Below are 16,825 nucleotides of genomic sequence, written 5' to 3' on the forward strand. Positions count from 1 at the left end.
GCTGCTGCTAAGTCACTTCAGTCGTGTCCAACTCTGTGTGACCCCATAGACGGAAGCCCACCAGGCTCCCCTGTCCCTGGGATTCTCCAGGCAAGAACACTGGAGTGGGTTGCCATTTCCTTCTCCAATGTGTGAAAGTGAAAGTGAAGTCACTCAGTCTTGTCCGACCCCTAGCGACCCCACGGACTGCAGCCTACCAGGCTCCTCCATCCATGGGATTTTCTAGGCAAGAGTACTGGAGTGGCTCTACCAGTTTACATTCCCACCAACAGTTTACATTCCCTTTTCTCCACACCTCTCCAGTATTTATTGTTTGTAGATTTTTTGATGATGGTCATTCTGACTGGTGTGAGGTGAAACCTCACTGTAGTCTTTTGGTTTTGTTTTTTTTTTCATTTTTTTTTCACTGTAGATTTGATACGTATTCTCTAATAATTAGAGATGTCGACCATCTTTTCATGTGCTTTTTGGCCATCTGTATGTCTTCTTTGGAGAATGTCTCTTAGTCTTCTGACCATTTTTTAAATTTTGTTGTTTATATATTGTTTGATATTGAAGTGCATGAACTGTTTGTATATTTTGGAGAGTAATCCCTTGTAAGTCACTATATTTGCAAATATTTCCCCCCATTCTTCAAGTTGTCTTTGGTATTTTTTATGGTTTTCTTTGCTGTGCAAAAGTTTTTAAGATTAATTGGGTCCCGTTGGTTTGTGTTTTATTTTCTTTTCATTGCTCCTCCTAAGGTGGGTAAAAAAAAGCTTGCCGCAATTTATGTCAGAGAGAGTTCTCCCTATGTTTTTCATCTAAAAGTTTTGTAGTGTCTGGTCTTACATTTATGTCTGTAATCCATTTTGAGTTTACTTTTGTGTATGGTGTTAGGGAAAGTTCTGATTTTATTCTTTTACATGTAGCTGTCCAGTTCTCCCAGCACCACTTATTGAAGAGACTGTTGTTTCTCCACTGTGCACTCTTGCTTCCTTTGTCATAGGTGATCATAGGCGCCTGGGTTTATCTCTGGGCTTTCTGTCCTGTTCTGTTGATCTGTGTGTCTGATTTTGGTGCCAGTTTCCATTACTGTAGCTTTGTAGTATAGTCTGAACATAGAGCATGATTCCTCCTAGCTTCATTTTTCTTCTTTGTTTTTCTCAAGATTACATTGGCTATTCATGGTATTTTGTGTTTCCCTACAAAATGTAAACTTTTTTGTTCTAATTCTGTGAAAAATGCCATTGGTAATTTGATAGGGATTGCATTGAATCTATAGATTGCTTTAAGTAGTTTGTTTACAGTAGGTCATAATGGAGATCTTTTATTTCTTTACCTCTCTTTGAATGGTTTGAGATCTATATAACTGTAGCAAGATGACCTTCTGAACATCCCAGGTAGTGTCTTATAGTTGGACAGAGGGAACCAAGTTTACTATTCAGCTTTCTGTACAACTTAGGTTTTAGGTTTTAGTTTTGGGGCTACTTGGATCTCTTGGTTGTAGGGGTCTGGTGTACTGATGTGAGAAAGAGTCTCTGTAGCAAAAATAGTATCCTCACTGCTGTGTGGGTCCCAGATGAGCAGTTGTTGGAATGTGTGGCATGAATTCACCATCCCTTACTTTTCCATAGCAATAACCCTGAATCACAGTCTTTAATAATGCAAAAATGAGAGTAATATTTTAGATTAAAAAGCACTGCTTTGTTTTGTAAAACCCATTGCCTTGTTTTTGTGATTTCAACTGCAGCTACACTGGACATAAAAAGTGAAATTACATAATGATAATAGAAGCATATGGACGAAAATCTGAACAATGACATCCTCACCTATATTACACTGTCAAGGGTGCCTCAATCCAGGTGGGATTAATATGATAAAGGACAAAAATGGAAAGGACCTAAGAGAAGTAGAAGGGATTAGGATGAGTTGGCAAGAATACACAGAAGAACTGTACAAAAAAGATCTTAATGACCTGGATGGCCATGATGGTGTGGTCACTCACCTAAGCCAGACATCCTGGACTGTGAAGTCAAGTGGGCCTTAACTTCAAAGCATTATACGAACAAAGCTAGTGAAGGTAATGGAATTCCAGCTGAGCAATTTAAAAGCCTAAAAGATGATTCTGTTGAAGTGCTGCACTCAATATACCAGCAAATTTGGAAAACTCAACAGTGGCCACGGGATTGGAAAAGGTCAGTTTTCATTCTAGTCCCAAAGAAAGGCAATGCCAAAGAATGTTCAAACTGTCATGCAACTGCACTCATTCTGCATGCTAGAAAGTTTATACTCAAATCCCTTCAAACAAGATTTCAACAGTACATGAACCCGGAAATTCCAGCTGTACAAGCTGGGTTTACAAAAGGCAGAGGAACCAGAGATCAAATTGCCAATATTCACTGGATCATAGAGAAAGCAAGGGAATTCCAGAAAAACATCTGCTTCATTGACTATGTGAAATACTTTGACTGTGTAGATCACAACAAACTGTGGAAAATTCTGAAAGAGATAGGAATACCAGACCATCTTACCTGTCTCCTGAGAACTTGTGTGCAGGTCAAGAAGAAACAGAACTGGATGTAGAACAATGGGCTGGTTCCAAATTGGAAAAGGAGAATGACAAGGCTGTGTATTGTCACTATGTTTATTTAACTTATATGCAGAATACATCATGCAAAATGCTGGCCTGGATGAAGCTTAAGCTGGAATCAGGGTTTCTGGGAGAAGTATCAATAACCTCAGATATGCAGATGATACCACTCTAGTGACTAAAAGTGAAGAGCCTCTTGATGAAAGTGAAAGAGCAGAGTGAAAAAGCTGGCTTAAAACTCAGCGTTCAGAAAACTAAGATCATGATATCTGGTCCCGTCTGGGGAAAAATTGAAAGCAGTGACATTTAATTTTTGGGGGGTTCCAAAGATCACTTCAAACTGTGACTGCAGCCGTGAATGAAAAGATGTTTGCTTCTTGGAAGGAAAGCTGTGACAAATCTGGACAAAATATTACAAAGCAGAGACGTCATTTTGCCAGCAAAGATCCATATTGTGAAAGCTATATTTTTTCCAGTAGTCACGTAAGAGTTGTCAATGGATGTTAAGAGTTGGGCCATTGAAAAGGCGGAGGGCCGAAGAATTAGTGCTTTCAAGCTGTGGTGTTGGAGAAGACTCTCAAGAGTCCTTTGGGCTATAAAGAGATCAAATCAGTCAATCTGAAAGGAAATCAGCCCTGAATATTCACTGGAAGGACTGATGCTGAAGCTAAAGCTCCAATACTTTGACCAGCTGATGTGAAGAGCTGACTCATTAGAGAAGACCCTGATGCTGGGAAAGATTGAAGGCAGGAGGAGAAGTGGGTGGCAGAGGATGAGGTGGTTGGATGGCATCACTAACTCAATGGACATGAGTTTGAGCAAACTCCAGGCGATAACGAAGGACAGGGAAACCTGGTGTGCTGCAGTCCATGGAGACACAGAGTCAGACGTGACTTAGGGACTGAACAACTTTGTTCAATTTAGTTCAGTTCAGTCGCTCAGTCGTGTCTGACTCTTTGCGACCCCATCCATGTACCACAGCATGCCAGGCCTCCCTGTCCATCACCAACTCCTGGAGTTTACTCAAACTCATGTCCATTGAGTCGGTGATGCCATCCAGCCATCCTCTGTCGTCTAACAACTTTGTTAGTTCTTTCTAAATTCATAATATTGAAAAAAATTTTACTTATTTATTTGTCTGTACTGGGTCCTAGTTGGGGCATGCAGGATCTTCAGTCTTAGTTGAAACAGGCAGGACTTTAGTTGCAGCATAAGAACTCTTAGTCGTGGCATGTGGAGTCTAGTTCCCTGACCAGGGATTGAACCAGGGCTCCTGCATTGGGACCTCAAAGTCTTAGCTATTGGACCCCCAGGGAAATCCCTCATAGTGGTTTTTTTTTTTTTCTTTACTTTATTATTGTCTGATACAACAGAAGTATTATGAGTAATACTATCATTACATGCAAATGATTTAAATATTATAAAGGAGTATTCTCACACTATACATAAAATACATAACTAAAAAAGATCTCCTGTATAGCACAGGGAACTCTGTTTAATACTCTGTAATGACATATGTGGGAAAGTAATTTTAAAAGAGCAGATTACTTATATGTCTGGCGAATTCACTTTACTGTACACCTGAAACTAACACAGTTTGTAAATCAACTATACTACAGTAAAAATCATAAAAATAGCGGCGTTTTCTTTGTAGAGTGACAGAAGCTCCTGTGTGAGGTTGAGAAGTAGACTGACTTTATCCTTCCTCTTCCTCGTTTAGCTTTGGATGCTGAGCATGTTGGCCTGGTGCTGTCACTCACCATCACACTTACCAGGATGCTCCAGTGGTGCGTCAGGCAAAGTGCGGAAGTTGAGAACATGGTGATGTTTATCTTTCTGTTCTTAGTCTTTTCAGTCTCCTTGCTATTATTTGACACAGAAGCAATTCTTATGTAAAATATAAAGCTGTTATTTTTACATCATTTTACAAAATTTTTTTACATTCTCTTCCATCTTCTTAAGGGCTTCCCTGGTGGCTCAGATGGTAAAGAATCTGACCACAACACAGGAGCCACAAGAGTTTCAGGTTCGATCCCTGGGTTGGGAAGATCCCCTGCAAAAGGGAATGGCTACTCCAGTATTCTTGCCTGGAGAATCCCCATGAGCAGAGGAGCCTGGCGGGCTAGAGTCCATGCGGTTGCAAAGAGTCGGACATGACTGAGCAACTTTCACTTTCACTTTCCATGTGCTTAAAGTTAATGTAAAATACAATATATACATATTTTTCTCAGTCATGTGTATGCCATGTCAGAAGGTTTTGTATTCATCACAAACTGTCTTCAAATACAATAAATATCTCTGTAGGAGGGAGGTTGTGAAATTCTGGAGACAATATAAGCTAATTTCTTAGCAGCTTGTTTGTATTTGTTTCTTAATGGGTAATTCCTCATTTTTGGTAAAAGAAAATAATCCAGTATTTTGAGGTTTATTTAATTACTATATTCCTCCACCCATCCCCCATTTTATCATTTATTTTTGTGTGAGTTGAACACCGAATTTGCTGATGGCCCTTCTTCCCGGAGGATAGGCTCTCTCTCAGAATGTGCTCTTTAAGGTGTGGAGTCATGGTTGTTTAGAAGACCTTAATCAATGTGTATATTATACACTTTTGAATTTTTGTACCTTCTCCTAAAGGGAGAAAAGCAATAAAAATGAAGTCTTTCCATTTCTTTCTTCTAACAGAGTAGAAGTAGTGAAAGTCTCTCAGTCATGTCTAGCTTTTTTCGACTCCAAGGACTATATAGTCCATGGAATTCTCCAGGCCAAAATACTGGAGTGGGTAGCCTTTCCCTTCCCCAGGGGATCTTCCCAACCCAGGGATGAAACCCAGGTCTCCCGCATTGCAAGAAGATTCTTTACCAGCTGAGCCACAAGGCAAACCCAGGAATATTGGAGAGGGTAGCCTATCCCTTCTTCAGGGGAATTTCCGGACCCAGGAATCGAACCAGGGTCTCCTGCATTGCAGGTGGATTTTTACCAACTGAGCTATGAGGGAAGCTCATAACAGAGTAGAAAACAATTGGTTATTAATGAGGTTTGATGACCGTCCAGTTCTGTTCATCTGTAACATGTGGCCTTTCTGTAGCCACACATTACTAATTGGTGTCCATAAGTATTCTTTTCTTTGAAAAAAAATTTTTTTTATTCAGATGTGAAAGGAGGATCAATAAAATCTTACTATGCATTTCTTTAATTTTTTAACTTTAATATAAAATTGAAGGAAGCAGTCGTATGTAAAAGCGTTGAAGATGATGAACAAGTTTTCAAATCATCCAAGGCCTCATCAGACTCCTACGTCTGTCCTTTGTGGATTCTGAGACCTGGGATGTTCTGAACCATATAAAAGCAGAAGGTTTCATTTACAATCTCTGAACATCCATAAACAAGATCCTCTGATACTAACTCATGAGATGTCATACGTGTTTCAGATGATTTCAGTAGAAAGGGTGATTGAATACACAGACCTTGTGAAAGAAGCATCCTGGGAACTTGAGTATCGTCCACCACCATCCTGGCCCAACAGGGGAATGATTTTCTTTATCGATGTGAACTTCAGGCATAAGTCGGACGGGCCTCTGGTATTGAGGAATATATATGCAGACTTTGACCCAGGAGAAAAGGTTAGTTTAAGCCATTTGCCTTTTTAAAATCCAGCTAAAGGTTTAGCACCACATCTGCTCTTGGCTTCTTTGTCAGTGTCAGGGGGACTCTGTTCCTAATGGCTGCAGATTAGATCAGTGACATTGTAGGGGAATCTTTCTTGGAAACTGACCGTGGAATGGGGATCCCAGGAAATTTTTTCCCTGTGTTGTGAGCTCCCTCATGATGGTTGACGGGCCCTGGGATCCAGGGCTCCATCTTAACGTGACTCAGGACACTAGATGTGACACCTGATTATTCATACAAAGTCTGGGACGTCAGCCTTGTCTTCCTGGCCCTAACACTCCAATGTCTCATTCTTTGCCATCTTTGCTTGTTTGTATTTCTGAGATCTCCTCCTCCTCCCACGGTGCCCTCTGGTTGCAGCCTCCTCCTCTGTCCCTTGGCCCTTCCTGTAGCCTTGTCCTCCACTCACCCACACTGAGCTGCCAGCCCCCTGCCCTCCCCCCACAGACTGATGCTTTCTTAGCCCAGATCTGATCCTTACTGGGCTGGGTGAGCTGCTGCTAGAACCGTAGCATAGCTTCAAGTCTACTCCAGCAGGGGCCGTGGGGTGAGCGTGTGTCCACCAGAGAAGAGCCTCGATAATGACCCAGTCAGCAGTGAGGAATCATGGTGTAAGATGGAGGCAAGGTCTAAAGACTGACTCGAAGTCAAAAGCACATTGATGTGAGCAGAGAAGATCCGCGTGGGAGACGGCAGAGAGGCTTGTCACCCGGACCTGTCAGCATCCATGTCTGCTGGTGATGTTCCTTCCACACTCAGTTTGAGGCCCTCAGGTGGGATCAGGACAGAACCTTGAAGAAGAGACTGAACTGAAACACACAAGGTGGTAGGCAGCTCTTCCCCACCTCCCTCTGCAGCCAGTATGTCTGACACAGTCACACCCCCCTGCACTCGGATTGTGTGTAGGTTCTCCCAAAGCACCACGTCCTCCCTGTTCCCAGTGCACACGCTGCCCCTCAACCTCAGAGACCCAGGCCCTGTCATCTGGATAGGGAAAATCTCCTTATTTTCTGAGTCAACTCTAATGCATCTTTTTGACCCTGAGTTCTTCCTTAGTGTCTTATATATTCTTTTAAGATACTGTTTATGATACATCTATGTTTGTAGCAGTGAAAAGTTGGAACTAAATCCTTACAATAAAGTATTATTTGGCCTTAAAAAGGAAGAAAATTCTGACCTGTGGATAAACCTTGATGACATCTTGCTAAATGAAATAAGCCAGACACAAAAGGAATGAGTACTCTGATTTCACGTATGTGAGGTCCTGAGAGTAGTCAAATTCAAGAAAACGGGAAATGGGATAGTGGTCTCCAGGGACTGGGGAGGGGAAATGGGGAGTTGTTTGTTTAATGGGTAGGAATTTCAGTTTTACGAGGCAGAAAAAAAATTCTCAAGCTTGGTTGCACAGCAATGTGAATGTACTGAACACTGAACTGTCCACTTAAAAATGGTTAAATAGTTAAATTTTATGTCATGTGAATTTTATCATAATGAAAATAAGAGAGAGCACCTGTGGCATGCTTTGCAACTTGGGATCTGTATCTCATAGTACCTTGAGGCTTTTTAAAATCAGGGAGCATCGTGCTTTCATATTTGTTCCCAGAAAGTAGCATTATGCAGGGCACAGAGAGGATCCTGAGGGACTGCTGCTTGTGAGGGTGAGTGAGTTACACAGGTGTGAGGAAGCAAAAACCAACACACACACACAGAACAACTCTGTAACGGAAAGAACTGCTCTTTAAAACTTTTACCACCCCACAGACCCTTCTAGTGGACAATAGCTATAATTTAATGAATGAAACCCTTGCAACATAAAAGAATATTCAACTTACTGTTACCCAGGGAGCAGCTTCAGTTAGTCACAGGGCAAAAGCTGGTCCTCATTATTTCCAGTTCCATTGTAGGTCAGGAAGGTGAACTGCTGTGTCAGGAAAACATTAATCACAGCTCTTGATACAGTCTTGTCCCTCAGAGCACTGTATGTGATGTTTACTTACTCTCAGACAATGTGTCTGTCAGACTTTCTGTTATAAATGTAATTCTGTTAACCTGCACTTGTCTTAAATTTTCCCCAAAGCGTAAAATAGGAATTATCTAAGAAACTCTGTAGTACAACTTAGGATCACAACAGATTCTTAGTCTTCCTTCTTAAAAGCTGTAAATCATAGGATCATTGAGATTCTAAAATGTTTGAGGGAAAAGTCAATTTGGAGACCGACTTAATAACTCCAGTAACTTGACTTTTGATCTGTGCCTTGGTCCACTCTCAATATCACTGTTAGCTTCATTTCTGTGTTTGGAGATGATACCCGGGCAGTGTGTTCATGAATTGATTTCACTCTGCCTGTGTACATCCCAGGTTCCCTCTCCTGCTCACCTGTCCCAGCCGCCATCACTCCGGGACTCCCCTTTGGTGTTGGATTTGATTTGGAGAGGCTATTGGTGGGGGTGGGGAGCTGGGGTCAGGTGACATGTGAGTGAGCCAGCCCAGCAGAAGTGGGGCTTTATTCTCTTCCCCTCATTTTCTCTTCTGTCCCAATTCCTAGAAGTTAGAGTCCATAGGAAAGTATAGTAGGTACTATGCAGGATTTTAATTCACAGAAGAAATGGCAAGTGAAAATAAGGAACTGGAACTTCCCTGGTGGTGCAGTGGAGAAGAATTCACCTGCCAATGCAGGAGACACTGGTTCAATCCCTGGTCTGGGAAGATTCCACATGCTGCAGAGCAACTAAACCCTGCACCACAACCTCTGAGCCTACGTGCTACAACTACTGAAGTCTTTGCTCAGCAACGATAGAAGCCACCTCAGTGAGAAGCCTGTGCACTGTAGGAGTAGCCCCCACTCACGGCAGATAGAGACAACTCATACAAAGCAATCAGGACCCAGTGCAGCCAAACATGAAAAAGATCAACATGAGTTAAGTAGCACCCTAGACTTCCTGGCTAGAGTCTGAACATGGGTTGGATTTTTCATAGATTATTTTGTTGTTGATTTGGTCATTTTAGAGAGTCCTGAGCAATAAAGTATTTTCCAGCTCTCGAGGTAGATTGATTTTGCTTTGCTTTGGCTCACAGCTATTATTTGGATGATACATTTTTACAGATGCTTAGTAGACCATGCTGTAATGTGTAAAAATATTAGTTTCCTACATTTTTTCCTTTTTTACATAATATTTTCTTAAAAACCACTCTCCTCACTCCCAGATTATCCCCTTCTCCTGCCAACTTCCTAATTCCCTGTGACTCAGACTGTGGTGCCAGGGCCAGCAGCACCTGCCTCTCCTGGAGCTTCTTAGAAATGCAGAGTCTTAGGCTTCCCAGACCTCTTGACTCAGCTTCATATCTGAACATGACCTCTTCCTTTCTCTCCCATGGGCAGTTTTTGATGAGTGATAACCTGTGATTCCCAAGACATGTCCTTTGACAGTTTGAAATTTAACTCAAGAATTCCAAAATCTCTGTTGCGACTGAGCAAGAGGCTCTAGAATGTCCTGTGGCCCTAGATTTACTTACTTTTATGCACTATAAATTGCACTTTTACATTATAATCTAATTCTATGTGATTCCACTGCATTTCTTTGCATCTTTCCAGTGGAGTCTGTCTTCATTACAGGCAGTTTTCATCTTGCTGTTTGTCCTTCCCCACACCAGCCTCCTGCGGGGACTGGAGGGACTTCCCACAGACTCAGCCCTGCCTGGACCCGGAGTCAGAGACAGCCCTGTGCCACAGTGTATGCGTGGCTGTTTCACCACCTGATGGGATCAACAATGACTCTTGCTGCCCTGAGTAGGGCACGATGTCTGTTTAGCCTCTTCCCCAGGCACCATGTGTCCCACTTAGGTGCAGGTTTCTCTCTCCTTCCGGCTGTGGGTGCCAGTTCTTTCTGCTGACAATTGGTCTACCTGCCCTCAGGTACCTTCTTTGCTCTCACTCACCACAAATATGCCTGTGTCCACGTCATGCTTTAACACTCTGACCATAAGATCTCTATGTTAGGCCTGTTCCTTTAACTGCAACTGCACCTCTCCCCACTTTCTCTGTTCTAGCTGCACAAAGGGACATCATAATGTGTCAAGCCATCCAGGGGATAAGGAGGTCCATCAGCAGATGGAAAAGAGGCCAACAGATGTGGATTTGAGTCCCATCCTGCTACTTATGGGCTCTGATATTCAGACAGACTAATTCATCTAAGCCTCAATCTTTTCTTATGCAAAATGGAAGTGTAAGGATGTAACCTGTAGGGCTGGTGCACAATTTAAGATAAGACATGCAAAAACTTGGACAAAAATGGTCATCGTTTTCATAGGGTGTAAAATGACCATAACCACTTACGCTGTGGAAGGTGGTGTCTGTCCCATGAGAATGAAGTGTTGGCCATTTGAAGTTGTATTTGTGTCTATAGGATCCATCTGCTGTGTCTGTCTCTGATTTATCTTATACCTAAATAATATTGTAATAGATTTCTCATAAATTTCTCTGGCTTGAGTTAAAAATCTCAGCTCCCAGTGGAAGTTTCTTTGTCTCAGGGCACCACAGGTAATACAAATAAGAAAAAGTCAAATCCAATACAGATCCTGATGTCAATATATACAGTCTAGTTGAAGAAACAAAAAAACGGCTGTATTAGCTTTGTAAGCTAGAACAAGGTCACCGTTTTTATAGATGTTTATAAAAAATGACATAACATCTGTTAGAGTTGGAACAAGCCATCATTAGGGGACAGGGAGAGCATTTCCAAGGAATTAGACTTGTGAGACAGACTTAGTGATGTGTGGTTAGGGTTTCAGCAGGTGGAAATGCACGTGAAAGGCATTCCAGGAGGTGAGACCAGCATAAGCAAAAGCATGATGCCCTGAACCAGTGAATGAAGACCTGGACACCTGCAAAGCATTCAGGAAAATGAACTACCGAGTGTGTAAGACACGTTTTTACATTCACCCTCACCACTACCCAGTGATGCCAAGGAAGCCGACTCGTGTACATGAAGGAGGAGAGGTTAGGGAGGACAGTTGGGAAAGTGATTCCACTTCTTGGAATCAAATTGATGTCGATTAAAACAAAGCTATAACAGCTGGATTTGTGAACATGCAGGGAAATGGGTGGAAGCAGAAAATGGTATCATACTTCTGGAGGGTAGGTTAGCAGCTTAAGAGCTTCCTCTGAAAATGTTCCTGCTTTGTTGTTGTTCAGTCACCTAGTCGTGTCCGGCTCTTCATGACCCCGTGGACTGACACACACCAGGCCTCCCTGTCCCTCACCATCTCCTGCAGTTTGCCCAAGTTCGTGCTCATTGTAACTGTGATGCCATCCAGCCATCTCATCCTCTGTCATCCCCTTCTCCTCCTGCTTTCAATCTTTCCCAGCATCAGGCTCTTTTCCAATGAGTTGACTCTCTGTGTCAGGTGGCCAAAGTATTGGAGCTTCAGCATCAGTCCTTCCAATGAATATTCAGGCCTGATTTCCTTTAGGATGGACTGGTTTGATCTCCTTGCTGTCCAACGAATTCATACTTGCTGCTCGAGGGGTTTATATTTGACTCTCAGGAAATTCCACATTTGAGAATTTATGGGAAGAAAATGATTCAGGTTGTTTGCAAAGATTTAGGTTCAGGGATATTTAAGACAGAGTTATTTATAATAGCTAACTGTTTGATGCTGCCTAAGTATACAGTCCATTCTAAAGGAGATCAATGAACACCAATCCTGGGTGTTTGGAAGGATTGATGCTAAAGCTGAAACTGCAATACTTTGGCCACCTCATGCAACGAGTTGACTCACTGGAAAAGACTCTGATGCTGGGAAAGGTTGGGGGCGGGAGGAGAAGGGGATGACAGAGAATGAGATGGCTGGATGGCATCACCGACTCTGTGGACATGAGTTTGAGTGAACTCCGGGAGTTGGTGATGGACAGGGAGGCCTGGTGTGGTGTGATTCATGGGGTCGCGGAGAGTCGGACACGACTGAACTGAACTAACTGACTGAAGTATCCAGCACTAGAGGATTTGTTAAATAAATGATCACATGTACTATAATATTAGGCAACCATTAAAGTAAATTTTTATGAAATATGAAATGAAAGCACATATAACAGTATGTTCACATTAATCCCATTGTGTTTAAATATGTGAACTTGTCTCTTTAAGAACACATACCAAAAAAGAAAAAAATACAACAACAACAACAACAAAAAGAACACATTTAGAAGCCTAGAAAGTAAAAACATCATTTTAAGAATTTTTTTCAGAGTGCTAGAGTATAGCTAGTATTTATCTACTTTTCAAATTCATTTGCATTGATTATGATTAAGGAAAGGGTTTATTTTGTTTTTTAAGCACTATGAGCCTAGGAAAGAAGTAGTGAGAGTCAAGTGGGGAAGATGGGTGAAGGGGTTGTTTTGTGTGGGGTGTTGGGTGTTGATTATGTTGAGTTTGATGTGTGAAGAGAGATCCAGGAACAAGTGTCTAATAAATTGTATCAACATCAGAGACCAACTTGGTTGGAAAAACAGAAAGGGGCCATTGCAAAGTAAATAACAGATTTTCTTCAAGTGTCTTTATAATTGTATTTCTTTATTTATTTATTTTTGGCTGTGCAAGGTCTTTGTTGCTACTCAGGCTTTTCTTTCGTTTCTGCGCATGGGCTTCTCACTGTGGTGTCTTCGCTCGTTAGCAGCATGGGGTGTAGGATGTGAGCACTTCAATAGTTGTAGCACGTAGGCTCAGTAGTTGTGGCTCCCAGGTTGTAGAGCACGGGCTTGATAGTGGTGGTGCATTGGCTTAGTTGCTCTGCAGCATGTGGGATTCTCCAGGACTAGGGACTGAACCCATATCTCCTGCATTGGCAGGCAGTTTCTTTACCACTAAGCCTCCAAGGAAGCCCCCATGTGTCTTTAGATAGAAGAAGGTACGCTTACTGATACTGGTGACACTCTCTACGGGCAATTGGTAAAACCCTTTGGTTACCCAGAAAAGACATTTAGACTATAGTTTTGATTACTGAACTCTAGGAATAGTCAGAGTCAGGTTTTCTTTGAGTTGCCTTTTTCTCTCTGGGGGGCCTGGGGCCATGCAGCATGTGGGATCTTAGTTCGCTGACCTAGGATCGAATCCACACCTCCAGCAGTGGAAGCACAGAATCTTAACACCTGGAATGCCAGGGAAGTCCTCTGGTTTTTTAGTTCTCTTCACTGGAGTTTGGAACTCACAGTCCTGTGGTCATGAGCAGTCCTCGGCGCCCCTACATATCTCAGTCCATTTACCCAAAGTTTACGGATGTTCCCGTTTGCACAGATGGATCAGTTTTGGTGGAGCTGATAACATGGGAACATAGACACATTCTCACAGATCAGTTCTCATCTGTGTCCTGATGTGTGTTGATTTATGTATAAGAACACTCAGAAATATAGGCCCACCTGTTTTACTGTGCTTTGCCGATAATGCTTTTTTAAAAATGGACATTTCTGGCAATGCTGTGTCAGGCAAGTACATTGGCACCATTTTTCCTATAGCATTTGCTCACTTCATGTCTCTGTCACATTTTGATAATTCTTGCAATATTTCAAACCATTTCATTATTATTATATTTGTTATCCTGATCTGTGATCAATGGTTTTTAGTGTTACTACCCTATAAATGCTTAGATGGTTAGCATTCTTTTAATAATAAAATATTGGAAATTAAGGTATGTTACTGTGATTGCAGCCATGAAATTAAAAGACGCTTGCTCCTTGGAAGGAAAGTTATGACCAAGCTTGATAGTATATTAAAAAGCAGAGACATTACTTTGCCAACCAAGGTCCGTCTAGTCAAGGCAATGGTTTTTCCCGTGGCCATGTATGGATGTGAGAGTTGGACTGTGAAGAAGGCTGATCACCGAAGAATCGATGCTTTTGAACTGTGGTGCTGGAGAAGACTCTTGAGAGTCCCTTATACTGCAAGGAGATCCAACCAGTCCATTCTAGAGGAGATCAATCCTGGATGTTCATTGGAGGGACTGATGCTAAAGCTGAAACTGCAATACTTTGGCCACCTCATGCGACGAGTTGACTCACTGGAAAAGACTCTGATGCTGGGAAAGGTTGGGGGCGGGAGGAGAAGGGGACGGAGAATGAGATGGCTGGATGGCATCACCGACTCTGTGGACATGAGTTTGAGTGTACTCCGGGAGTTGGTGATGGATAGGGAGGCCTGGCGTGCTGTGATTCATGGGGTCGCGGAGAGTCGGACACGACTGAGCGACTGAACTGAACTGACTGTCATTCATTAGATTACAATACAGTATAAATATAACTTTTATTTGCACAGAGAAACAAAACATTCATATAACTTATTTTGATATTCAAAATATCTTTGAGGCCTGCATGAACACAGAATGCATGAACCACATGTACACATACTATGACCTGCCTGTATGCAGAGAATGGCCCATCTGTATTATATAAATTAGGGTTTAACATAAAATACAAAATGTCCTGAGAAGCCTATGCAGATCAAGAAGCAACAGTTAGAACCAGACTTGGAGCAATGGACTAGTTCAAAATTGGGAAAGGAGTACCTCAAGGCTGTATATCGCTACCCTGCTTATTCAACTTACATGCAGAGTACAGCATGCGAAATCCTGGGCTGGATGAAGCACAAGCTGGAATCAAGACTGCCAGGAGAAATATCAGTAACCTCAGATAAGCAGATGATACCACCCAAATGGCAGAAAGCAAAGAAGAACTAAAGAGCCTCTTGATGAAGGTGAAGAGGAGAGTGAAAAAGCTGGCTTAAAACTCAATATGCAAAAAACTAAGATCACAGCATCTGGTTCCATCACTTCATGTCAAATAGATGGGGAAACAATGGAAAGAGTGACAGACTTTATTTTCTTAGGCTCTGAAAGTCACTGTGGATGGTGACTGCAGCCATGAAATTAGAAGATGCTTGTTCCTTGGAAGAAAAGCTATGATAAACCTAGACAGCATATTAAAAAGCAGAGATATTGCTTTTCCAACAAAGTTGCATATAGTTAAAGCTATGGTTTTTCCAGTAGTCATGTATGGATGTAAGTGTTGGGTCGTAAAGAAGGCTGGGCACTGAAGAATTGATACTTTTGAACTGGGGTACTGGAGAAGACTCTTGAGAGTCCCTTGAACAGCAAGGAGATCAAGCCAGTCAATCCCAAAGGCAGTTAGTCCTGAATATTCATTGGAAGAACTGATGCTGAAGCTCCAATACTTTGGCCACCTGACACGAAGATCCAACTCATTGGAAAAGACCCTGATGCTGGGAAAGACTGAAGGCAGGAGGAGAAGGGGACAACAGAGGATGAGATGGTTGGCTGGCATCACTGATTCAATGGACATGAGTTTGAACAAACTCAAGGAGATAGTGAAGGACAAGGAAACCTGGCATGCTACAGTCCATGGGGTTGCAAAGAGTTAGACACTCCTGACCAATAACAAAATGTCTTATAGTCATTATAAGATAATAAGATTTATAAGATAATAAAATTAGCTGAACCCAATTTTCTTATGTTTAATCTCTGTAAAGATAAATTCTTTTTTGAAATGCCGTGATTGATTTGACAAAGATGTGAAACTCCAGAGGTTCAAATCAGAAAACATGAAAAGTTCTAAGCATTCTGATCATATTGCTCAGAAAGATTTAGTTGTTCTTTTTTTAAAGCCATGAGTTTTAAAACTTAACTGATTTACAAATGATCTAAGCGTATCTTACACTCTCATCAATTCCAGATTTTACATAGAGATGAAATCATCTCTTGGAAAGCTTCCATCAGAGAATTTGCAGGTGGGCTTCCCGGGTGGCTCAGACGGTAGAGAATCTGCCTGCAAGGCAGGAGACCTGGGTTACATCCCTGGGTAAGGAAGATTCCCTGGAGTACGAATCAGCAATCCACTCTAGTATTTTTGCCTGGACAATTCCATGGACAGAGAAGCCTGGCAGTCTACAGTCCATGGGGCTGCTAAGAGTTGGACATGACGAATCATATAATGCTTTCTTTCACTTTAAAATTTATTGGTTAAAAAAAGGCCAATTTCTGCATATATATTTGAATGTGGTTGTATTCCCTGCCAGCATTTTACCTAGGAAAAGGAAATGGCAACCCACCCTAGTATTCTTGCCAGGAGAATCCAATGGACAGAGGAGCCTGGCAGGCTACAGTCCATGGGTTGCAATAGTCAGACACGACTTAGGGCCTAGACCACCAGCCACCAGCATTTTACCTACATAGTATTGATTCTTTTTTTTTCTTCCTGAGATTTTCCCAAAGTGTTTTATTTATTTATTTATTTCACTTTCAGTACAGCATTTATCCCCCCTCCCTTTTTGTTTTCTTGGAGGCTAATTACTTTATTGTATTGGTTTTGCCACATATTGACATGAATCTGCCCTGGGTGTACATGTGTTCCCCATCTTGAACCCCCCTCCCACCTCCCTCCCCATCCCATCCCATTGACCTAGCAATCGCACTCCTGGGCATACACACCGAGGAAACCAGAATTGAAAGAGACACATGTACTCTAATGTTCATCGCAGCACTGTTTATAATAGCCAGGACATGGAAGCAACCTAGATGTCCAT

At 42.0% G+C, this 16,825-nt stretch overlaps 1 protein-coding gene across 1 annotated transcript in view; it reads left to right on the forward strand.

Moving 5' to 3' along the window:
- The window catches only part of LOC148775815 (ATP-binding cassette sub-family C member 4-like), a 145,853-nt gene that overhangs the window by 86,311 nt on the left and 42,717 nt on the right, over window positions 1-16,825 (forward strand). Inside the window, exons 25-26 of the mRNA XM_088842816.1 lie at window positions 4,293-4,393; window positions 6,001-6,192. Of these exons, the coding sequence (XP_088698942.1) occupies window positions 4,293-4,393; window positions 6,001-6,192 (293 nt within the window). The remainder of the gene's footprint in view (window positions 1-4,292; window positions 4,394-6,000; window positions 6,193-16,825) is intronic.

Source organism: Moschus berezovskii, chromosome 13 (genome assembly GCF_049115385.1).
Source record: "Moschus berezovskii isolate FMDL1 chromosome 13, NW_MosBer_1.0, whole genome shotgun sequence".
NCBI lineage: Eukaryota > Metazoa > Chordata > Mammalia > Artiodactyla > Moschidae > Moschus > Moschus berezovskii.